The sequence below is a fragment of the Bacillus rossius genome, chromosome 16 (assembly GCF_032445375.1).
Source record: "Bacillus rossius redtenbacheri isolate Brsri chromosome 16, Brsri_v3, whole genome shotgun sequence".
In the NCBI taxonomy this organism is placed as follows: domain Eukaryota; kingdom Metazoa; phylum Arthropoda; class Insecta; order Phasmatodea; family Bacillidae; genus Bacillus; species Bacillus rossius.
In genome coordinates, this window is record NC_086343.1 from 44,137,176 (window position 1) to 44,162,446 (window position 25,271).

General features: G+C 46.3%; 2 protein-coding genes across 2 annotated transcripts in view; one reads left to right on the forward strand and one right to left on the reverse strand.

The window, feature by feature from the left end:
- Positions 1-16,109, reverse strand: part of LOC134540439 (heat shock factor protein-like) — a 58,218-nt gene extending 42,109 nt beyond the window's left edge. The window contains exons 1-2 of the mRNA XM_063383189.1: positions 15,922-16,109; positions 3,449-3,530 (exon numbers count right to left, since the gene is read on the reverse strand). Coding sequence (XP_063239259.1) covers positions 3,449-3,530; positions 15,922-15,953 — 114 coding nt within the window. The 5' untranslated portion in view covers positions 15,954-16,109. The remainder of the gene's footprint in view (positions 1-3,448; positions 3,531-15,921) is intronic.
- Positions 16,110-16,386: 277 nt separating this feature from the next.
- The window catches only part of LOC134540440 (gastrula zinc finger protein XlCGF7.1-like), a 30,943-nt gene continuing 22,058 nt past the window's right edge, over positions 16,387-25,271 (forward strand). Inside the window, exon 1 of the mRNA XM_063383191.1 lies at positions 16,387-16,517. The gene's annotated coding sequence lies outside the window, so the exon portion shown is untranslated. The remainder of the gene's footprint in view (positions 16,518-25,271) is intronic.

Consider the following 25,271-nt stretch of genomic DNA (forward strand, 5'->3'; position numbering starts at 1 on the left):
GCCGACGCTCATCGACTTGACGTCTCCCGACACAAGTCCGATCCCGCCGCCGCCTGCCACACTGCGTTTCGTCGACCCGACGCCACTTATCCCGACGCCGACGCTCGCCGTCCCGACGCCGACAATTCCGCTTCCGCCACCTCCTGTCCTGGAGCCGCCAACCTCGGCACCTCTCGTCGACCTGACGTCTCCCGACGCTGGTCCTAACGCATCATCGCCAGCAAGACCTCGTTTCGCCGACCTGACGCCACTCATCCCGACTATGATGACGCCTGACTCGCCGAAGCCAACCGAGCGACGCCCGACAACGACCGTCCCGCCGCAGTCTGCGACGCCGTCCAGCACCCGCCTCGTGTCGGAGACACCTCCCGACGCCGGAATGACCTCGCCACCGCACCGAACCGCCGTCCCGACGCCACCAAGGTCATTTCCGGCGAAACCCGCATCGTCTCCGCCACACGACTCGCCACGGACGCCTCCAGACTCGACGCCGACGCTTCGTGTCACCCTGTCGCCACCACCTGGCTTCGACGTCATCATGCCGTCGTCACCGCCACCAGAGTGCGCAGTAGCAAACAGGACGCTTTGCGACACGATGTCCAGGGCCCTGACGCCGAGACGCCTGAGCGCCGCCCCGCCGCCTGGGTTCGCTCCTCTGTGCCCGCCCGGATTCGCCCCGCTGTGCCCGCCTGGCTTCGAAGCACAGCCAGTTGATCATGCCCGAGTGAGACAGACGCGCGCGACGCCGACACTGAAGCCGCCTCCATGCCCACCTGACGCGACGCCCGGAACGACCGAGACGCCACGACGCCCGATTCCGACGCCGATCGCCGCAGTACCGGAACACCGGTCAAGTGCCCTGCCGCACGAGACGCCACCCAAATGTCGCAAGTTGGCAACATTGGGACGCCGCACCGTGAAGAATCGCCTGAGCTCCCTGCGTCCGCCTGTCGCGATGCAGGTCGACGCCACGACGCCGGGACGCCCGACCGTCCCACCACCGAACGTGACCACCACCCGGACTTCGACACCTGTCACCCGTCTGTCACGACGGGCCGCGAAGCGCCCGCCTGTCGGCGAGGCTGAGCCGGGTCGTGCCGAGCGCCGCCCGCGCTTGCTGCCCGCCTGCCACGAGCCGCCTGACCTTGGCCGCCGCCGCCCCTGCCGGCCGGCGCCCTGGCCACCGCCACGCTATCACACGCAGCAGCCGCCGCAGCCGCAGCTGACGCAGATTTGGGGCTCGGGACAACTGGTGGGTCACCACCCACAAGGTTAGTCAGCCAGCGCCCATTCTGTCCGTGTGTATCGTCCTCCATAGTGTAAATATTGCTCAACTGTCATTTTGTAAACATTGCTCGCCGCCATCATGTAAACATTGCTCGCCGCCATCATGTAAACATTGCTCGCCCTTCCATCGTGTAAACATTGCTTGTCCGTCCGTCATGTCAACATTGCCACCTGCCCGCACAAACATAAACATCAACATTGCCACGTGGGAGTGCGCGACGTAAACACCACAGGCAACGCCCCCCAACCATCTGTCAAACGGCGCTGTCATATCGGCCTACTTTCGGAGGGGGCAATTGACGTCGTCCGGGCCTGCGGCCCCTTTGAGCCCGATACGACACCGCCCAACCACCATCTATATTCAAACCTCCCGCTCGTGCGTGCGTGTGTGCGTGTGTGTCTAGCCCGGCAAGAGGGCGCTTAGCTGCAGTGCGCCGCACCCCTAATTTGCTACGTTTTAATATTATTTGTAAACCCTTTTTGTTTTCATTCGTCTTTGCCCCAGTGTTGTGCAATTTACTTGTGTTTTCTTTAATTTAAATAGGTTACCTTAAATAACTATAGACGTTGCCCGGGCGGACCCGAACAGGCACGGACTTGGACGAGGGTAGGAATGCTTTTACATAAATTGTCATTAAATAAGTAAATAGTAACGAACTTTCCATTGTCAGTAATTTTTATATATTTTTAATGTTTATCTGTAATTTACTCAACTTTCGCCGGGGCACGGAATCGTAGAATATAGTAACGGTAATTGTGTTGGCGCGAAGGGCGCCATGTTGCCACCTGCGAGCGATGAGCTCAGCCCAGTCGATCTTCATCACTGACCGAGAGCAGACGCGCCAGCACCCCGGGGACTTCAACCTTTGTTCTGCACTGACCAAGTAATTCTGTCTCGTTAAGTATTTCTGAATCTCTTTCGCTCGTCATCCTCGGGGCAGCTCTCGGTCAGCGGACTGTTTAATTAATTAATTGTCTCAGTCGAGTTTCTTTCATCACCGTGTAATAAGTAAACTTTGCAGCATGGCCACGTGTGTGGACCATGCCTTCACCTAAACCGATTCGTGCCTCAGGCTTTTTAACCGTGTAATGTGTAACGTGTAACGGGCGTGTAGAGAGACGTGTTAGTGAAATTAAATCTGGAGAATAAATATAAAGTGAGTACTTATTTAATCACGTGGTGAGTGAGTCTAGGAGTGTGGCGTGCCCGACGCCTAGAGCGGGCCAGGTCTGGGTAGCTAGGATAGAAAGGGCTGGTAACTCGTCCCCACTTGGGCTACGTCACGCCCTGAGTGAGAGACTCCGCCGGGTCCACGTGCCCTTCCACGTGGTGGCGCCCATAGTTAACATCTCGAAATCACCGGCAATGCGCGATCAGCCCTCAAGTTTTATGATATAAAAGAATTAAAATAAAGAATTTACAAAAGAAACAAATTTTTTTTTCAAAAGGAAACGTGTTTCTTTAGAATAAAGAAATGCAGCAAAACGCGGTTTCTTACGCTGTGCGATGTCCAGCAGTATGACACTCATACTCTCTGTTGTGAGAAAAAAGAACTAAATAGTAGGGCACATTCGCTACCTGTTTACAGAAAAAGGAACTAGATAGTAGGACACTTCATTAGACAAAGGTGGAATGTGCTGCTAGTAACAAAAACCTGTCTTGAAAACGGAAAAAAAATTGGGCCGATTTTTCGGCTCTGGCAATTCTCGCACAACAAGGCAAAGCCGATTTATCGGACTTTGGCACTAAAAGGGTTAATAACTAAAATCAGTTTTGATTTATTTAAGATAATTTTATTTCATGGCACCCTTTTTGAGTTTTTGTAAACTTTGTGTGCCAATTCCACGAATTAGTCAATTAAATTGATTCAATTGCTATGTTAGGAGAACATACTGTATTTTTACCCACTATCATCATTGAAACGATTACGTCTAAAAAATTAATGCATGTCATTACAATTCTTGTTGTACATGACATGAAACTTTCAAAAGTTCGCACTACAAAAGGTTCTCTTACTATCACCCTCCAACTTTGTCGTCGTAAACCTACGACATTCTGTATTCACAACTAAAGGTTTTTGATGTAAAATTCTTTTATTGTGTACACTGCCCAGCAGAGAACAAGCTACCATGAAGGCCGGCCCGCCAGGCAGCTACTCACGTTGCTCCAGCGAATCATGCTGTCTGTCTCCGGGTTCTCCACTATCTTCCACAGCTTGCGCAGGAAGGCCGGCACCCGGTCCCTGCAACACCAGAGCCGTGCACACACCTGCTGTCCTGATCTGGTGTTTGCTTTGTGCTATTAGCAAGGACATCCCGAGTTGGTTATTACTACATCATCAAGCAACTTTTCTTTTTTGAGACATTCCGACTATGCTGTTCTCAGGCATTATGGTGTCATGTGATGAAAGCTTTATTTTGCATTCAGCAATCCTAGTTTTTTGTAGAAAAAGATATTTAATAATATTTTCAAATAGTTCTCATACTTTATAAAATATGGCACACAAATGTTAGAGTCAAAAACAAGTATTGTATGCACTATTATAATTTGAATACATACTGCTATGAGGTGAAGTAGGAACACAAAACAGTCATGTGTATTTGGTGTTATGATAGGTTAAGTAAGTAGAGTTTAAATTACAAAACTAATTTATCAAAAGATTGTATGGGCACTTTTTCTGTGAGAAATTCTGTAAAACTGTTCAAAAAGCAAAGTGCTGGGATAAGTATAATTTGAGTTATGTGCTATGAAAGCACTAATGCTAGAAGCACACAAACAGCAGACAAAGTAAATATAATTATTAAGTAGAATAAGTAAAGGATGATCTACAGTGAAACACGCCTGAACATTGATTAAAGTAAATATGTACAGTTGTACATTAGTATTATCAGAGGGAAAGCTAAACACTGCATTAGGCCCAGGTGGTGTCAGGCCTGGATTTGCTATTAGATTAGTGTTTTTACTGGTAATAAGTTAATAAAGTAAATATATTGTTTTACAAAATAATGTACAGTATTGCTATATATAAAATTAAGAAAAAGAATTATTTCTGTGATTTTTTTTGTATACATGTAAGAAACAGGAGAAATTTAAATATTAAATTACAGACATAGGTAGATTTAGTAGGTAGATTTCCTTCTTAAAATGGTTTGGAAACTTCTATATACTCCTGGAACATTTTAAGAACTTAATGTACATATCCTATATTTTTGCCAATATTCAAAAAAGAGTGATTAAACATTTTCTCACATTCCATGCAGTGAAAATATTTTGAATGTTTTTATTTTAACTCAATGCATCCAGCATTGAATGTCTTTACAAATTTCACATTATGCCTACTAAGGTAGTTATACAATTATTTTTGACGTAAAAACACTATATTATCCCTTGCACTAATAAATGGTCATATAAAAAAATTTTAGAACAACGGTTTAAGGTAATATTACGATGGTCAAAAATAAATTAGATGAATTTAATACTAAGGAAATTTTAATTGTTTTTATTCTATTTAAACCTCTGTTTTTACAATAATTTTATCAAAAATTGTTTCAGCCAAAGGTTTTAGATAAAGTTTCAGAGTTTTACAATAAATTATTATGGATTTGATAGTACATCATCTAAAAACGTAATGACTTTTTATCTTTCTACCTTTCTTATTTCCACCCCTTGTAGTAATGGTTTGTGCATAACATTTACTTGAGACAAAAGTTTTCAACAATATTTAAAAGCGTACATGGCAGGGAAGTTTTTTTTAATTTCCTTTTTTCAACTCCTTGCAGTAATGGTTGGTCGTATAAAAATTCATTTCAGACAAATGTTCCAGATAATAATTTAAGTTTATACGATAAAAAAAGAACAGTTTTTTTTAGTGTACATAGTACGGAAATCATGAATTTTATTTTTCTACCCCTTTATTTTTTCGACACCCTACAACAATGTTTTGTCTTATCAAAAATTGGTTCAGACAAAAGTTTTAGATAAAAATTATAAAATTAACAAACAATCTGGACAAATTTGATTTGCCTACAAAGAGAGTTATGATTTTTTTTGCCCTCAAAAACCTTGTTTTTTCAATCTCTTTTAATTATAGTTGGTCATATCAAATATTTTTTCAGACAAAAGATTTTGGTATAATTCCTACGAGTTATAATACGTTCCAATGGATATGATATTTTCCATATTATAGAGTTACAATTTTTCTGTTTTTCAAAAAACCTTCCCCTTTTCTACCCCTTTAGTCGGATATTGCCCATTAAATAACTCAACCAAGATTTTCCACTATTAGATATTATATATAAGTTTGGAAATGATTAGTGAAAGATTGCGGCAGTTATAGTGTCCACAAAATTAATTTATTTATTTATTGTGCGTGGTGGGGGAACCAACAGAGGAGGAGAGTGCGTCAGTGGCGACGCCACTCCAACGCATGCGCTAGCGCTCGAATGGGAAGAAGACAAGGGGGAGGGGCGGGGTAGGTATGTTATATACTAGTTACTAGTGGTAGAAGGCAGGGGAGAGGTAGAAATGACACAGCAGTGATGCTACGGAATTCTTGTAACACTGCATGTGTTTGTCTATTCCCCAGCTTTCGTAACAGCTAAAAATTGACGCTAAATTTTTTTTTTTAAATCATACCAGCATCCTTGCTATTCTTAATTATTATCTCTTGTTAAAAAAAATACTAATAATTCTAGCCATACGTAATAGGCAATAACTATCACTTATGTTGCATATGGACTCCAAGCACACAATTTTTTTACAAGACAGTTTTGCAGTTGCAAATGAATATTTCCCCAACAGCATAGCCTATGTTCCAAAAACCTGTTTCAGAAATAGCATAACTAGATGTATATGAAACATTATTTCCCCATATCAGATTTTGTAGTTTAAAATGGAAGCATTATTAATTTTTAAAAGAAGGAACGTGCCTATTGAATAAGTTTACCCACAAATAATAGTGTAATTAAAATGAAGGAAGAATCTTTGTTCACTTATCAGTGAAGAAACATTTTTAAAAAGGGAATAAATCACATTAAACTTGAGAAAGAAATGTTTGTCATAAGAACTGAATTAGGTGAAATTTTGGCTAACTTCTTGCATTGTAATCTTCAACTATTAAAAAAAGTGTAAAAAAAAAGCAGTACTACATAATTTCAATAAAATAAGACAAAATAAATGACACTGTTAACTACATAAATTCCTTTACAATTAATTTTTAAGTAAATATATTGTTATTGCAGCCATACAAATATTTTCCCTATTACATTTTTTGTCACTGATAAAATTTAACAAAAGTCAGTAATAGTAACACTAAAAAAAACAAATAATTTAAAATTAAGTCAGATAAAATTTTTATACTACAGTAACGGTCCTTTGAATTTTGGTTGTCCTTACCACCACATCGCTAGATATCAGCAAACCACTGCTACTTGTCTCACATGCTTTAATACCATTGATATAGACCTGAGTTGAAGTCTCATAATGTATTTGGTTGATATCGGCAAATGATAATTAACTAGATTCGAGGTATACGTTTGGATAGGAAAGTTAGTATTATAAATATTACTGTTACATGCGGGAGGTTGGTGTAAGACGCCAGTAGTACTGGGTCCAGGGGTTTGGGACTCAGTCAACTGTCTGGTTAGCGGAATTCTGACTGTGTGTACGGCGTGATCCGTATCCACATCCATGGCGGCCCTGGGTTAACAAACAAACTTACCGATTTGACGTAAAAATCAACCGATTTGACGTAAAAATCAATCTAAGTAAACTGAAACAAAAAGGACACACTAATCTCTGTCAGGGCCTTATAGCTAAGAGGAGTAGATATATTATCTTTTGTTGTTGTTGCTACATGATAGTATATTTATGCATACATTGTAAACAACTATAAAAAAGATTTCAGTTTGTGCCGTGGCTTAGATATTTAGGCACGTTTTATTTAAAATTTTGTTATCTTAAATATTTTTGGAAATTTATTGACGTGACGTCTAATAAATCGATGAACGCCAGCTGCACGCATGAAAAAGTGTCCCGTAATGCACTTTGTCCCACTACGGATGTGTCCTGTTACGCTCAATGTACACATGTGCCATATCTCTCTTCCACTCGATTGGAACAACCATTGATTTCACTTTTCAATCGTGTTTTCGTCGTTTGAATTATTAATATTATATAATTTAACAATTGTCCACCAATTTTCAGCACAATCGGTACGGTTATTTAAAAGTAATGTTGAATTTTCAAATACGTTTTTAACGAACAATGGTGTTTTACAGTTAAGCTGGACTCCCAATCATCCGTTTCATCCATCCGTCACCCGTCCGTCCGTCAATTTCGGTCCGTTATTTCTCTCGGAAATTATTACCGACTCTCAACCATCCGCCATCCGTCCGTCCGTTACTATTCTAAAATATCAGTGCTACAACTTTCCGCCACATACTTTCTCAATTATAGGTAAACTTTTGGTGAAAATAATTTACTTTTGTTTTTATGAATGTGATAATAAGTTGACAGGCGGGAACCATGCTTTGACAAGTTGATTAAACGGGTGCCGTCTTAAAAATAACATTAATCATGCCAGCAATAAATAAAATTATGCTTCTTTTATTACTGCGTCAAAGGAAACAGAAAGAAGCTATTTCTATACAGGCTTTTTCCCTCAGTTGCTTATCCCGATAGTCTTTGCTATATATATATTATACAAATGCTCCCTTTCCCAGACGTAATTTATGAGCATATCTTCCGAAAAGCTCATTCTCATAAGCAATATTTACCGTTATTATGACAATAATAATCGGTCAATACGACACAGCCTTCTATATATTGCAAATTTAAAAAATCGAACACTGTTTTCGGAAAGTCGTAATGAAGACGATCGACTTAACAAGGCGGTGGACCATCCGTTGGTCCGTCAAAAGCTAAAGCTTGGCAAGGTTTTGACGGACGGACGGATGGAATTTTTCGGGCCATCTGATTGGCTGCAGGTCACGTGATTGACGGACGGACGGGTGACGGACGGATGAAACGGATGATTGGGAGTCCAGCTTTACACATAATAATTCAACCGGGATTCAATTCACCCGGGATTTTTTGCACAATATTTTAAAAAATATTGTAACACATTATAAATAAGTTTGGTGTATTTGGGATGCGTATTTGTTATAAAATTGTATTATAAAAACGAAATAACATTATTCCCCTACGGTGCTGCGACCTACGGTGAAAGACGCGAACCGAATGAATTGTGCTCTTTATCAGCTGGCGCGGGAACCAGGCACACATTAATACATATTTTCCTTTGTTTATCGCGAGGGGCATTATTATTAATGAATTATAAATAAAATTTCGTGCCCGGGCCCACAATTGCATATCATTTTGAGCACTGGAAGGCATAAAAACCTAAAATATTCTCGACGAATTTTAATATGTGGTTTTCATTGCTTATTACAACAATTTCGGCAATAAAGGTTAATTATTCTTGCATTTTAAAAATCTGATTACTAGTATAATTTCAAGTATTTATTCTTTTATTATTAAAATAAAAAAGATTCAATTTTATTCATAAAAGAATGCAATTATTTCATCAATGTTTTGTAATGACGTCAAGTTAAACTATTGTCCGTAAACCGACTTTACAGACAACCAATTTTTTTTTTTTACTCCTCATATCTTTACTACCAGGCCCTCAGCCTCTTTTCTCAGAGGTGAGCTTTTTTTTTTCCAGCCTAATGCTAGGTTAGCACAGCAGTCTGGCCTACATTCCTCCCGCCTATAGGCACGTCGGAGGCCGGTAACTTAATTTCTCCGCATTACTAAATTTGCCTACAGCAGCTTGTGGAGCAGTGCTGAGCCCTGCTAACACTGTCACGAATCGGTATAAGGTTCACTAGCAGCAAGACACGACAGGAGGATCTCGTGGGCCTTGCGTCCCACAGACCATGCGTTTTTTGAAGCCATCCCCCCCCCCTGCTCACCCACCCTTTCTTCTCAGTATTGAAGCCAGGAGCGATGACCGTTTGTGAACTCCTGGGGACGGTAACCGAATTCAAGGCCATCTCAGGCTTGACAGCCGCAGATACGATTCTGGTCTTTAACGACATCTAGCGACAGCCATGGTCACTAACGCCACTTGTGGGCGTCTGCAGCGCCGACACTAGCGCGTTCGCGTGGAGGTAACGACAACCTTTCTCCCCCTTATATCTCGTGGCGCTAGGTGGCAACACTGGTTGCTCCACACACGTTGGCCCCAAGTCGATTTCTTAGAACTTCTTCTCGCCACCAGAAGATAGCGCCTCAGTCGCGCAGTCACTCCAGTAAGATCTAATATATTTTATGCCGGACACCTTCGGGTGGGCTCAGTAATTTTCGGCTCAGAGCCTAACCCCCTCCAATTCTCTAGAGATTCCGCGCTTATGATATACTGACGATATCCCGCGCTGAAGAGACTTCGGTGCGCGCCTCCTGGCTGACTGGTACCTCTTGTAGCTGCGGTCTTCGGCGAATTATCGGCATCGCATCTTGTATTATATAGTCTTCTCAGACTATAGGGATGAAGTCCCTACATGAAAATTTAGATTAACCAGTCAGTAGATTAGTAAAAAGTAGAGAACTTTAGTTTTTTTTTTTTAGTTTTTTTTTTCTTAAATTATGGATACTTCCGCGTCTACCGCGCATCGTGGTTCGGGTTTTCCAAAACGAGACGCCCTCTCCTGAGCGCCAGGACCAACAACCTGTTCTGACAGGGTTCCAAGTTTGGGGCAACGAAAATCCTCTGCCAGAATCTCTAGAGTCGGATTCTGAGCAGAATCCACCATCTTTAGGCCTACTACCTCAATCACCGCCAATCTACAGCACCGGGTGATACCCGCATCATTCAATCATTTTCTTTACGAAATCAAAAATAGTCTAACCCAGTTAAAGGCAGCGGACAGTTAAAGCAGTTTGAAGAGAGGAAATTCATATGATGTTTTGCAAAGGCTATATGTACAACCTTTAAAGTTAGCGATGTTAATTTCATTCATTTCTTTAAATATTGTAATTTTTGCTAAACACTTAGGGCCGGACCTCTCGTAAATAAAGTTAAAGAATATAATTTAATAAGTGTAATAGTAAATAGTTGATGTAAGATCACTTATAAATGAAAAACAGATGTTACAAAGGAAAATATAATCAATTAAAATAAAAAGAAAAGAACAATGATTAATAAAAAAGGAAGTCTATAGACGTAATTGTTTTTATTTAATAAATCTATAATAACGATCCTTTTTCTCCCAAGTGTTCGTAGGAGTCACTAAATTTTCTTTGTTTACTCCTAGTGTCGCTTCTGTTGTTGACTCTTGATAGCTATTAAATGAGGGCCATAGTGTTAAAAGAGTTTCCCAATCTTTTTACCTACTTATTTAATAATTCTTTAAGACACTTGGGGTATTACAAGTTATAGTACAATCCCTTCCAAATTGCATCCAGTATCATGATTTGCCAGTGGTAAAGTTCACTTAGATCAGTTCTACGTATTTTTACATTCTTAAATGGGGAGGAAAATGGAAGTTTTAGATCTACTATAACCTTAAGAATGTAAATAAAGACATATCAATTCTTACAGAAACAAATATTGCGATGTGCGTTGCATGCAACAGTAGAATACCAACGGTACACTGACTGCAGTTCCTCTAAGACTGAGTGTTGGTTGTATGTCCGTGTCCCGAGCCAGGTCGGGAAGTTAGAGAAGGGTCGCCTCATGCGCCACGCTCATTTTCCAGTTCCTCATCACTACTCTTTATTATTTAAGGGCTGAAACTGCAATTTTAACTTGATACCTCCTTCACATTTGTTATTCTGTAACAAATATTTTCCACAGATGTGAACTGAGTGTAACAATGTGGGTAAAAGTGTCAAGCAAGTTTTGGTAAACTTTTTGCACACATTATGTTACACTTGGTAAGTATCTATAGAAATTGCAGGAGAGGAATCACAACCAAGTGAAGACGAGTCAGACCAGCACGGGGGGGAGACGCTGGACTCGCACGTCGCGGTTCGAATCCCAGTCCTCCCTCCCGCTCCCTTCCGCAGTTGCCTCGAGCCATCCCCTCAATGTCGACACAACATATAAACACAGTCACTAGTTAATGGAAAACAACCCTGGAGATTGTGTTTTGAGTACTACTAACATTAAGTGGTAATCCTACAACAAAACGTTTTCAAATTCCAACTAGATTCTGAAGAAGAAAAAAACCTCCTAGTGTCCAAGAAAACGGTAAAGTAAATATCATTTTAAAAACATACATATATATTTAACTGAAAATTACTAAAATAATTACAAAATTTATTTGCAACAATTAAAAAAAATTTTCATACTTAATATTTACTCATTTATAATTTGGTAAACCACTCAATTTGTCTCTACTTCCAGGAACTTCACAGCTACAGAGTTTTCTGTAGTCCATTCAGTATAAAATACCATTTTGCGAGAGAATTCATACAGTTTATTTATTGATTTTACAGAATATGAAACGTTGCTGATCTAGCCTAACAAACGATTCACTTTCTTAACTAACCCCTAGAACTGCAAACACCTTCACCTTGCCTATTTAAAAATACAATAATACTCTTAAGAATTCACGCGACCTGCGACAATGTAAAAAATTAAATTTACACAAAAACATACTAAAAACGTTTTTTAAGTCAATATGAAGGTTAGCAAGGCTACTGCTAGAATTATGATTCATTAAACATAAATATGTAAAATACCCGGGATTTATAAAAAATTATAAAAAACAAATACAAGAGCACATACTGACGGTTTTTTAAATTCTACATTATCCACCATCAACCCTTTAAAAAGTGTGAAAATGAGAATTTTTTTTTAAATTAAATTTCTTATAACTGTATTTGACAGTTACTTCAATGGTTCTGGCTGAAGCTGATTAGTTTTCTGACAGTGTGTTACAACTACCTAACAAAACCAATAATATATACAAATAAATAAAAAATATATACAACTTTTTTAAATTTTGCACATTAAACTCACAAAAACAGATGACAACAAATATTTGTAAATTTTTTAAGTAGCTGCTGATTGAATTCGGTGAGATAAATTTGTAAAATAAATTTTTTCCAGCATCTACGATTAATGCTAAATTATTTTCCAGCTGGGAGTCTGAAAATCCCATTAGTTATTTTTTATGAGAAATTTAATTTTCCTTAATTTTCTTTGCATTACGGTAGAATAATTAATCATTACAGTATGATTATGGTGCACTATGTTACACTTATGGTACTATTCTAGTACACATTCCAAAAAAACTTGAGCAAGAATTTAAATATTTTATTAATGCTTTCACCATATTTTAAATGTAACTGACTGAACCAAACCTTTCAATTTTACCATGGATCAACCTTATCCAGCCTAGAAGCCAAGGTTACCAATCCGCAGAGCCCAAGTTATAACACGTTTTGGTGAGAATAATTACAGCAAAAAGTTGGTTTAAGTTGTCAGCCACATGAAAAATTATTAAATCATTTGAACAATTTTAAAAATAAATATATCTAACCAATTTGTACGACTTGTTTTGCTCATTTTAAAAAGTGAATAACAATTTTATTATTATCTATACCATACAGAATTTAAAAAAATGGTGATAGCTGTTGGAAACCCTAAACAAACTGACCTAATATAAAATGCTACACAGATACAAAACCACTTTAATATTACAATGTTGCAGTCAGTAAAAAAAAAAATTCCTTTATGCTCGTTAAATTATTCTAATTATTTTCAAGCAGGAGTAATTTTAAATATTTACCTAGATAGTGATTAAAAAATTTTAGAATCAAAATAATTAAAACCTTTACAAAATTAATAAACACTTGAGAAGAAAAAAAAAAGCGAATTTCAAGGAGCTTTCCATAAAATTGCTCCTTTCTGGTCACTGGTGAAAGCATAGAAAAAACATCTGCCTAGCTACAGTATTTTATCTCTTGTTTGTCATAGTTTCAAATTAATTATTTTTAAGAAGGATGAAATGCTAAATGTAAACTGGTATGCCCTCTGAACTTGCTACATTCATGGTCAAAATAAAAATTTAAAATGCCATATATTTGTATTAATGACTGTAATAAACATTAGAAAACCCTATTTTTTACTTAGATATTTTTTCAAAATTTTTTTCTGTTATTTATTTGAATAGATGGATCTCATTTCATATTATAAGCATTTTCCCCTTTAATTTTCTATATCCTAATGATTTCTATTCCACAAATTTCATGACCATCAGAGCCCTCCCCAGTATCTACTGAGTTTCTAAGAATTCAAATGGAATTGAAAAACACTCTTTTGTAGGACAAGCAAGGAACATTTTAAGTAGCAGCTTTTTTTTTCACACTTTAAATATCACCCAACTTAATTCCAACAAAAAAAAAAGTACCCTTTTAAGAATATTAAAAACTCTTAAAAATTGTATATTTAGTTCCCTCTCATTATATTTTATCGTTCTGTGAAAATACATTTCGATATTTCAAACAGCTTACTTAGTTTTGACGGTTTGGGTTTTTAAAATACCCAAAACTAATTTCAACGCTTGTCAGGTCAGGTTCACAAAATTTAAAACCTATCAAATGAAGGAAATAATTGTTTAGGTTAGTTAAATTTAAAATACTATAATGGTGTGAAAAAATAGCTAGGTTAGAGAAACCACATTTAAAATACTGTAAATTTGTGTGAATGGCTGATTACGTTAAGTTTGCGACATTTAAGATTCTAATAGTATTTATCAATATAAGTAGTACTCAAAATTTACAATTTTCTGATTTCTGTTTAACAGAAAAGTCGGGAAAATATGTAGTTGAGCGGCATTTGCGAAAAAAAATGTTAAAAATCCCAAAATACCTTTGTTATATGCTCTTCAACTTCCTCTTTTCATTAAAAGCGGCGGAGGTAAGAAATTCTTAATACTTTAGGAGATATCGAATTTTTAAATTTCATCATATGTAGTTGAGCGGTATTTGCGGAAAAAAATGTTAAAAATCCGAAAATACCTTTATTATATGCTCTTCAACTTCCTCTTTTCATTAAAAGCAGCGGAGATAAGAAATTCCAAATACTTTAGGAGATATTGAATTTTTTAAATTCATCACAATACCAGTGCATTCATGTGGTGTTTAACCGTTGTTTCTTGTTTACGAGTATCTATTTTTTTTATTGGATAATGATGTCACGTGATTGTTCGTGATAGGCCAGAATTCAAATGAACCAATACGTGATTATTTACTTCATTTATTGTTTAAGACTGTGTTTAATTACCGCCTCCAACTTAGGTGAGTTTTTAACGTTCCTAATTTTAAAGTCTTATTTGTTATTTCGATATTTTTGCACAAGTAATAAGCCATACAGCATCCCATTCCTTCATAATGAGCCGGTCGAGGTAAGGGAGAAGGACATTATATGATACCGCCGGGACCGTACTACCACAGCATCGAGCCAAATTGGCCAGGCGGTCTACCATTTCATTCCCGTGAATCCCGATATGACCAGGTATCCAGAAAAATTGTACACTGATGTGAAGTCTACACAAGGTAAGTGAAAGTTCCTTAATAAGCCAGACCACAGGTTCTCTAGTAAGGGGGGTGGAATTGAGAGATTGAATTAAACTATATTAATCTGACACAATAATAGATTGGTGAATTTTTTCTCGGAGCACATATTGCAACGCCTTAAATACCGCATACGCCTCAGCATAGTAAATGGTAGTTATAGGGGGCAGTTTATATAATCCAGTAGTTTTATTGTGACTATCTTAATATGCAGCTCCTACCCCTGTGTCTGTTTTGGAAGCATCTGTATATATAGTTCGATGCAAATGCACATGATTCACGCTTTCGTAGAACTCCTGAGCGGTTAGATATGACGGTTGTTCCTTACTACCTATGACCTGTGTTCGCAGCGGTTGAAACGTAATAGCAAAATAAAAACGGCGATATCTCCTTAAGTATTTGGAATTTATCTCCGCCGCTTTAAATGAAAATAGAAATTTGAAGAGCATACAATAAAAGTATTTTCAGATTTTTAACATTTTTTTTTTGCAAATACCGCTCAACTACATATTTACCAAAAGTCGCTACTCTAAGAAATGACCAAAAAGCATTCAAAACCTAAGTTGTCAATTCAATCAAACACTGACTTTCATTGGAATAATACTTAATAACTATTGCTGCTTTAACTAACTGGAACAGTTAACACTTTACTGATTTCTAAATAGTCCTCTGCCAAAAAATTGGCTGGTTAAAAAATAAATAACCTCTTAGAAAAAATTCGAATTTTCGATACATAAATTTATTTTCATTCATTTATGTGTTTGACACACCTACAAAAAATAAAACATTATATTTTTATGTAAAATTACCAAAAAAAATTAGAATTTGGTAAGTATGTCAAAAGTTAACCATTCGTAAAGGTCGTGAATGCACTATTTTTCTGTTTAACTGCAGCAAAAACATGGGTTCAACTCCCGTAGCAGTTATTATCTACTTTTTTTTTTTAATTAACGATTTACTTATTTTAAAAACAAACAATCAAAGTAACTTAAAAAGCATATGGCTAATAGATGTACTATTATGATAAAATTAAATAAAAACATTACGTCATATCTGATTCCCTTTCGCTAGAACACATGCTTAACGTTTTTTTTTCTCGTATCAAGATTTCCAAAAAATTTGCATTCCACTTCACTTCCAGTATATTCCAAGATGCAATGGAACAATCTAGAACATCGAAGAGAATCTTCTCGGTATTTCTACCATTCACACGAATTTTCTTCTGTAACCTTCGGCAGTGGCCTTTCTCTTTCTGTAGTAACCTATGACTAGTGACAAAATCGTAAATTACTGTAGAAAGATAATCGATCATTCTTGTAAATACAAAGCAGACAGAATTTAATAAAATTAGGATACAATCGTACAGAAAAGTCATACAATTAATTGCTGAAAAATAAAATATGAGTTATTTGAGAAGCAATGATTTGCAAAACCTTTTTTTTAAATAATCCCGCTTATTTTATTTTTATTGAGTGTGAGTAAAGAGCAGCCAATGTTGGAATATTTTGGTTAGTCTACGTAATCAGAACTCTATGGATGTCATTTGTTTTAAAAAAAAATTTTAGAGAATATTTTTGGAAGAAAATAATGAATAATGAAATGAAATAAAGGATCAAACGGCCATGTAAACGTTTGAAAAAAAGTATGTATCTCCACAATTTATTTTAACGAATTGTGTTTGCTTACCTGCCCTATTTTTCTTCATCCCTGCAATAAACAAGAGGTTATGATTATTTTGTATATACGTTTCCACGAAAATATTCACTGCTTTTGGCGAGAAAGCTACAGAAGTACTGTAAAAGGTAATATTTCGGGCGCGCCGGTTGTTGCCATAACCAGATCGCACATTACCAGTGCATATAGCATGACTAGACATCAGGTGCCTGAATGTTTTTTATGAATAGGTTGACGACAGTCGTCGTACCCTCCCAGATACAGAGGCCGTACCTGGCCACCGACGCGGGCCTGAGGGGGCCTGTTTTCCCCCCCAGTGAACCCCAGTGTGTGCGACGGCCAGGGACGCACCCGCGTGCGCCCTAGCATGCCAACGAGTGTTTTTTCTATGTGACTTTATCTTTTATTTCAGTGTGTATATATTTGTAAACGATTAAGGGATTTGAATGTGTGTAATTAACTTATTTTATTTATTATTCATTGTGCAAGTTCGCTGTGTAATTAATGTCTCGTGTATGTCTTTGTAAATAATTCAATAACTTTTTCTGAAGTGTTTCGCCGTAGTATGTAATTGCAGCCTGGCGCGCCGCGGGACGGAGCTCTCTCCCACGCCGGCCGATTTTCCCCTCCCTCCCCGCCACCCGCGGGCGCCGGCCCGCGGGCGAGCGGGGAGAGGCAGTCGCGTCCTGGTCTCGAGCGGAGACAGACGTGTTCGTTGCTCCGCGAGCCGCGCACGTTGCGCTCGGGATTGAACGTTCGCTCAGTCCGCAGTCGGTCACGGCAGCTGAGCTGCCACCGCGAATCAGCTTAGCATTGTTAACTTACGAGTCATCGGGAGACGTGTCTAGCGGGCAGTTTCTACAACGCGAACGTGGTGCTACGAGTCTCTGAACTTTTCGCTGTCCACGGAACATTACGTAACGGGCCGCGTATGTACAGCGTTCCGTCTTCGGGCCCTTTCTCACTGGGTCAGCCTAGCATTAATAAACTTTACGATTCGCGCCGAAACGTATTTGAGAACCGCCCCGTCATCAGGGAGTCCGTGTCGCCGTGGTAGGGCACTTGTTCCGCGACGGTTCCGCCAGGCTGCGGCAGGACTTTATAAGCGTTAATAAAAGACGGCTCGTGAAATTCGTTAATGCCGTGTTCTGCTTGCGACAACCTACCAACATTCCTCGCAATCACTTCACTCTCCCTCCAGGTCCCGCCTTTCCCGGTCCCGGCCACGTTGGCCTGGACCCACACCTCTCCGACGAGGGCAGTACGGGCATAACAGGACATTTATTTCAACGGGAAAACGGGGACCTGAAGCCGAGGGACGTCATTTGGCGCCCAACTAGTGTGGCCGTAAGCATACGCAAGCGCACGCAAGCGCACGCAAGCGCACGCAAGCGCGCAGGTGCAGGACAGAACGGAAGCAGGTGCGGCTGCGCGGCGTGGGAGCGGCTCGAATTCGAGACGTCGCGCCGGCGCGCCGGCGGGAGATAACGCAGCGCGGGAACGGCGCGAACACGAGACGTTTCGGCGAGAGATAGCGCGTCGTGGGGGACAGAAATACAAGACGGCGGTGCAGCGGTATCCCGGACTGAAGATAACGCGCTGGGGAGGATCGTATTGTATTACTGGGGGAGATTGTGTTCACGATCCGCGGATCAGTAGCACAGGAGGACAGGATGGCGTGGAAACAGGCGGGACAAGAAAGATACGATCTAATCAGTTTCGAAACGGACTTGGGTGAGGAGGGAGACTCCGCGAAAATGGACGTAAAAAACGAGGTGTGCGGGTCCGGCGGCGCGGCCGAGAGCGCGAACAGCACGGACAGCACAGTTGAGGACAGTAATCGGGAACAGGGGGACAGGCACGCGGACGCAGATGGGCCGGTAGTGCGGTACGTGAGCGCGCAGTTTGAGTTGCCAGAGTTTGCGGGGAGAGACAACGAGGACCCGCGGGAGTTTTTGCGGGAGTGTGAACACCTCCTAAAACTGTACGAAGTGCGACGGGCGGAGTGGACGCCGCGAGTGGCGGGACAGCTCCGCGGTGAGGCAAGGAACTGGTGGTCAATGGCCGGGAGTTTTGATACCGAGTGGGGACATTTTGTACGCCAAGTCAAAACTAGGTTTGATAACGATCAGGCGCGGGCAATGTGTTTGCGGACATTTTATTGCCGAAACCAGGAGGAGGACGAGAGTGCAGAGCAGTTCATTTACGAGAAGTTACGCATGTTCCGCCGATTGGGGACAAGTGGGGACGTGAGTGCGGCGTTGCCAACCATTGTCGAACAATTGCTGCCAGAGTTTCGCCCCTTCATGAGGACGGCTGCTGGTCGTGACACGGAGGAGTTCGTGGCCCTCGCCCGCGTGATCGAACGTGACATGTCGCAGTGGAGGACGGCACTCAGGGGCGCGAGAGCTCCCCGTGCTCGCTCGGGGCCGCGAGGGGTCACCGTCACAGAGGTCACGGACAGTGACTTGACCGTGGTGAGCTACGCCGGCGGCGCGGGACCGCGCAGGACAACAGACCGCGGTGGCACCAGGGAACGCCCGGAACCAGCTGCGACAGGAGGAGGACGTCACGAGCGGACCGATACGAGGGAGAGGGACGAACGTCCGCCGCGATGCCGTTTTTGCCCGGACGCGTACCATTGGCATCGCCTCTGCCCCACCAGAGCCGCGTGGGAGGAGGCGCGCGAAGGCAACACGTCGCAGGCGGGAAACGCAGGACCGGGGGCGGAGGGACAACTGGGTGCCGCTCCCCGGCCCGCCAGCCACCGGCAGTCCCAGTAACTGACAGAACACGTCGACCACCACCGGCGCCTACCGCACTAACGTCCTGTATGCCGCCGGGAAGCAGGGGACAACGGGACTACTCCTCATCAGCTGTCCCCATGCCGAGGCAACTGCGGGGACAGCTGACTGCCGGCGCCACCACCGCGGCCCTGAGGCCGGGTATACCAGGGCCGGACCAGCCGCCTCGTCGACACGCCGTCGACGGGGTGGACAACCAGAGCGTCAGCGCAGGCATCCCGCCGGCCATCTCCGTGCAGGGACAGCTGACTGCCGGCGCCACCACCGCGGCCCTGAGGCCGGTTATACCAGGGCCGGACCAGCCGCCTCGTCGACACGCCGTCGACGGGGTGGACAATCAGAGCATCAGCGCAGGCGTCCCGCCGGCCATCTCCGGGCAGGGACAGCTGACTGCCGGCGCCACCACCGCGGCCCTGAGGCCGGGTGTACCAGGGCCGGACCAGCAGCCTCGTCGACACGCCGTCGACGGGGTGGACAATCAGAGCATCAGCGCAGGCATCCCGCCGACCATCTCCGGGCAGGGACAGCTGACTGCCGGCGCCACCACCGCGGCCCTGAGGCCGGGTATACCAGGGCCGGACCAGCCGCCTCGTCGATACGCCGTCGACGGGGCGGACAACCAGAGCATCAGCGCAGGCATCCCGCCGGCCATCTCCGTGCAGGGACAGCTGACTGCCGGCGCCACCGCCGCGGCCCTGAGGCCGGTTATACCAGGGCCGGACCAGCCGCCTCGTCGACCTGTCGTCGACGAGGTGGACCACCGGAACGTCAACACGTCGGCGCCGGAGCGAGCCGCGGACCTCGCCGCGAGTTCCCCACGCCCGGACGGCCAGGTGGCCGGGGGCGGTGGGGGACAGACGACTGCACAGCTGGGGCAGGTCGGCCCCGAGGAGCCGGAGCTGCTGCGAATTCCTGTCCGCGCTAACGGGCGGGAGATGCTGGCCCTGGTGGACACCGCCGCCAGCCGAACCTACATCGCGGCCCACCTGGTGGGAGCGGAGGCAGTGACACCGCGGAGGGAGCTGGTGCAGCTGGCCACCAGGGATGCCGTCGTTGCAGCAGGGGGCATCACTCAGGTAACAATGAGCATCGTTGGTCACGTTAGCCACGTCGAGGCCTGGGTGGTCCCCGAGCTCCGCGAGGGGCTGATTCTGGGGGTCCCATGGCTGCACGAGGTCGACGCCACCGTGGAAGTACGAGCTGGCCGGATGCACTTCGGCACCCAGGGGCGCTGGACGGTGTACGGCGTGCACCAGGTTCCCCCCAGTCCCCCTCAGTCAGTCATTCGCCTAGAAGACCTTCAGCACGGTGTTCCAGAGGAGTACGTCGATGTCATCAACCATGTCCTCACCTCTCAGGCACAGGTATTTGCGGCCGCGGACCGGCTACGACGGACAAACGTGACGGAGCACCGGATACCGATGGTACCGCACCGCCCTCCCTTTGAGAAGGTATACGGATTTGGCATCCGGGAACGGGAGGCCATACAGACTCAAATTGACGAGATGTTACGTGACGGGGTAGTGGAACCCAGCACCTCCCCGTATAACTCACGGGTGGTGCTGGCCACCAAGAAAGACGGAAGTCTACGCTTTTGCGTAAACTTCAAGGCGATAAACAAACTGACCATTCCCGCCCCGCCCCCGCAGATCAATATCACAGACGCACTGGCAGGACTGGGGGACGCCACTATTTTCACGACACTAGACTTAAAATCAGGCTACTGGCAGGTGCCGGTATGTCTGGAGGACCGCCCTAAGACGGCATTTACGGCACCAGACGGTCGACGTTACCAGTTCTGCGCCATGCCGTTTGGTCTCATGGACGCCCCTGCCACGTTCCAGGCCCTGATGGTACGTGTTCTGGATGGGTACATTGGTGAGTTCGCCAGTGCCTATCTGGACGACGTTATCATCTGGTCCAGGACGTGGGAGGAACACGCGCACCATCTGGCATTGGTGCTAGAACGTATGGCCAGACACGGACTGACGTGCGCCCCAAAGAAATGCCACATTGGGGCCACGGAAATAGAGTTCCTAGGACACATAGTGACGGCGGAGGGGTGCCGCCCCCGACCTGAGCAGTTGGAGCTAATAGAGGGAAAGGGGGCACCGAAGACCAGGAAGCAGCTCCAGAAGCTGCTGGGGCTGCTCAACTGGCTGCGGTCCTTCGTCCCCGACTTCGCCACGGTGACGGCCCCGATGACGGACCTACTGTCGCCGAAGACTAAGTTCCGGTGGACCCCCGCCGCGGACGAGGCCTTGCGACAGGTGAAGCGCCGGTTCAGGAACTGTCACACGCTCTCACGCCTGGTGCCCAGCCGCCCCATCTTCATCCAGACGGATGCGAGTCAGGAGGGGATGGGGGCGGTGTTGTACCAGATGGATGACCGGGGCGAGAGGCGCGTGATCGAGTACGCCAGCGCCAAGTTTGGGCAGGCTGAGCGGAAGTATCACGTGAATGAGCAAGAGTGCCTTGCGGTGGTCTGGGCCCTACAGAGGTACCGTCACCACGTCGAGGGCCGCTCATTCACGCTGAGAACCGACAGCCAATGCCTCCGCTGGTTGGACTCCGCTCAGGGCCGGAAGTCTAAGTTCACTCGGTGGGCCATGCTGATCCAGGAATTCTCGTTCACGGTCGAGCACATTCCTGGACGTGAAAATCAGTTGGCCGACGAGTTGTCCCGGAATCCGGACCCTGAGAATGAGTTCCACGACGACCAGGGCTGGGAGGAAGTGCTCCTCCCTGAGCGTGAGCGCGGGGTAGAGGACTCGGTGCCGCGACCGTGCGCGTTGTACGCGCTGACAAGCCCCACTGCTCCTGCACCTGACGCGCGACCCGAGACTATGACTGACCTGCTGGCGTGGGTCCACGCGGCGCAACTCCGGGACCCCGACACCCGGACCCGACTGACAGAGTGTGGGGAGGGGGTGATACCGGGCTGCCGGAGCCTGAACGGGGTGCTCCAGACCAGGGGGGCTCACAGGTCGAGCGGGTGGCGGACCCACGTGCCGCCCGAGGCCAGGCGCTGGGTCCTGAGCTACCTGCATGACCACCCCCTGGCGGGACACCCGGGCGCGGAGCAGACGCTGCGTGAGGTCAGACGGACGTTCCGCTGGCCTGGCGACGCGGCAGAAGTAAGACGCTACGTGCGGGCCTGCCTGCGTTGCCAGGAGCGGAAGTCCAGGCGACCCGACGGCAAGGAGCAGCAGGTCCCACGACGGCCCCGGAATCCCTTCCACACTGTGGCGGTGGATATTATGGGGCCGTATCCTCGCACGTCCCGTGGTCGGCGATTCATTGTTGTGGTCACGGATGTCTTCACCCGCTGGGCGGAGGCGTTCGCAGTACCAAACGTGAAGGCCGGCACCGTGATTGCCCTGCTCGAGCGCGAGTTCTTCCCGCGATACGGGTACCCCGCGGTCCTGCTGACGGACAACGGGGTGCAGTTCACGGGGAGAAGCTGGCGAGTGTCCTGCGCGGGTTGGGGGGTGGAGCATCACACGACGCCCACCTACCATCCGCGCGCGAATCCGACCGAAAGGCGGAATCAGGACATTAAAACTCAGCTGCGCATCCGGTTGGACGAGGACCACACCAAGTGGGACCTGCACCTGCCGACGCTGCTGTTTTGCCTGCGCCGTCGGACGAACGCGGTCACGGGCCATTCCCCCGCTGAACTGGTGCAGGGCCGGAACCTCGACCTGCCCGGGGAAGCGCGCGCAACCCCCGACTTGCACAACATGACCACGGACGATCTGCGCGAAGACGCCCGACGTCGCCAAGCTGACTACCTGACTAGACGTACGCCGCAGACGCACCAGCCCCCAGCACGACTAGAGCCTGGCCAGCAGGTGTTTGTTAAGTGTCATCACCTGTCGGCTGGCGAGCGGGGCTTTTGCGCCAGTCTGGCTCCTAAGTGGGCGGGGCCACAGGAGATCGTAGACAGACTGGGCACCACCTCGTACCTCGTGCGTCGCGCCGACGGACGGACAACTAAGGTGCACAGGGACGACATTCGACTGATAGGCGACCCGCACGACGAGTACGACCACGACGACAGCGGACCAGTGGACGGTGACGAGGCCGAGGATGACGTCACCGAAGGTGTACTGGCCGACCTCGGCGCCCCTGTGGTGGTACCGCCGGAGCCGGACCTGGGACGTCGACGGGGACACGCCCACCCCAGGTCACTGCGGGGGGTTGGCAGGAACGTTGACAGGGACGACGACACACGGGACGGGACCGATGACAACGTCGCAGTAGGAGTCCTGGTCGACCTCGATGACCCCGTGGTGACGCCACCGGAGCCGGATCAGGGACGTCGACGGGGACACGCCCACCCCAGGTCACTGCGGGGGGTGGGCAGGAACGTTGACAGGGACGACGACACACGGGACAGGACCGATGACAACGTCGCAGTAGGAGTCCTGGTCGACCTCGGTGACCCCGTGGTGACGCCACCGGAGCCGGATCAGGGACGTCGACGAGGACACGCCCACCCCAAGTCACTGCGGGGGGTTGGCAGGAACGTTGACAGGGACGACGACACCTGGGGCACGACACATGGACGGGCCCCCACGACGACACCGACTCAGCCTCCTACGGGGGGACAGCAAAAGGGGAACGGTGGTTGGCAACTGGCAAGAGGGGGCGGGGAACGGACGCCCGTCAGAAGGGGCGGAAGGGGTCCGCGTGGCGCAAGCATGGCAGAGCTGGAGCGCTTTGTGGACCGGGTGCTCCCGCCTGATGACGTCAGCGCCTACGCCAACGACACTGATGGACCGCTCATCGAGGACGTAACACATGACAACACTGCTCAGGGCGACCTGGTCGACCTGAGTGAACCAGTGGTGACGTTGCCGGAGCCTACCCAGAGACGTGGACGGAGGTACGTCCACTCCTGGGAACGGCGGGTGACGGGGACGGACGTGAGCAAGGACGTGACAGACGGGGTAACGGTCCGGCTCCTCAGTGGGGAGGGCGATGTCGACAGGGCCCAGCAGGTGGTCCTGGACTTGCCTTCCGGGGAGCCGAGGATGACCGCTCACTTGGGGAGGGGACCGGCGTTGCGCCGGTCCACGCGTGAGAAGACGGCCCCCCACTACCTCCGGGACTACGAGTGGGGGAGTCAGCGCAAACCCCGCGACGTAAGACAAACGACCGACGGGGGGTTACGCTGCAGCGTGATGCAGCTCCTGCCCCAGTTTGCCCGACCCGGACGGAATGACGTGACGAGCTCCGACGACCAGACAAGTGGCCGGACGCGGACGCGGCTGCCGGTCTAGGTCGGCGTCGGGGGCCAGGACGGCCTCGGGAGAGGGGGGGCATATGACGACAGTCGTCGTACCCTCCCAGATACAGAGGCCGTACCTGGCCACCGACGCGGGCCTGAGGGGGCCTGTTTTCCCCCCCAGTGAACCCCAGTGTGTGCGACGGCCAGGGACGCACCCGCGTGCGCCCTAGCATGCCAACGAGTGTTTTTTCTATGTGACTTTATCTTTTATTTCAGTGTGTATATATTTGTAAACGATTAAGGGATTTGAATGTGTGTAATTAACTTATTTTATTTATTATTCATTGTGCAAGTTCGCTGTGTAATTAATGTCTCGTGTATGTCTTTGTAAATAATTCAATAACTTTTTCTGAAGTGTTTCGCCGTAGTATGTAATTGCAGCCTGGCGCGCCGCGGGACGGAGCTCTCTCCCACGCCGGCCGATTTTCCCCTCCCTCCCCGCCACCCGCGGGCGCCGGCCCGCGGGCGAGCGGGGAGAGGCAGTCGCGTCCTGGTCTCGAGCGGAGACAGACGTGTTCGTTGCTCCGCGAGCCGCGCACGTTGCGCTCGGGATTGAACGTTCGCTCAGTCCGCAGTCGGTCACGGCAGCTGAGCTGCCACCGCGAATCAGCTTAGCATTGTT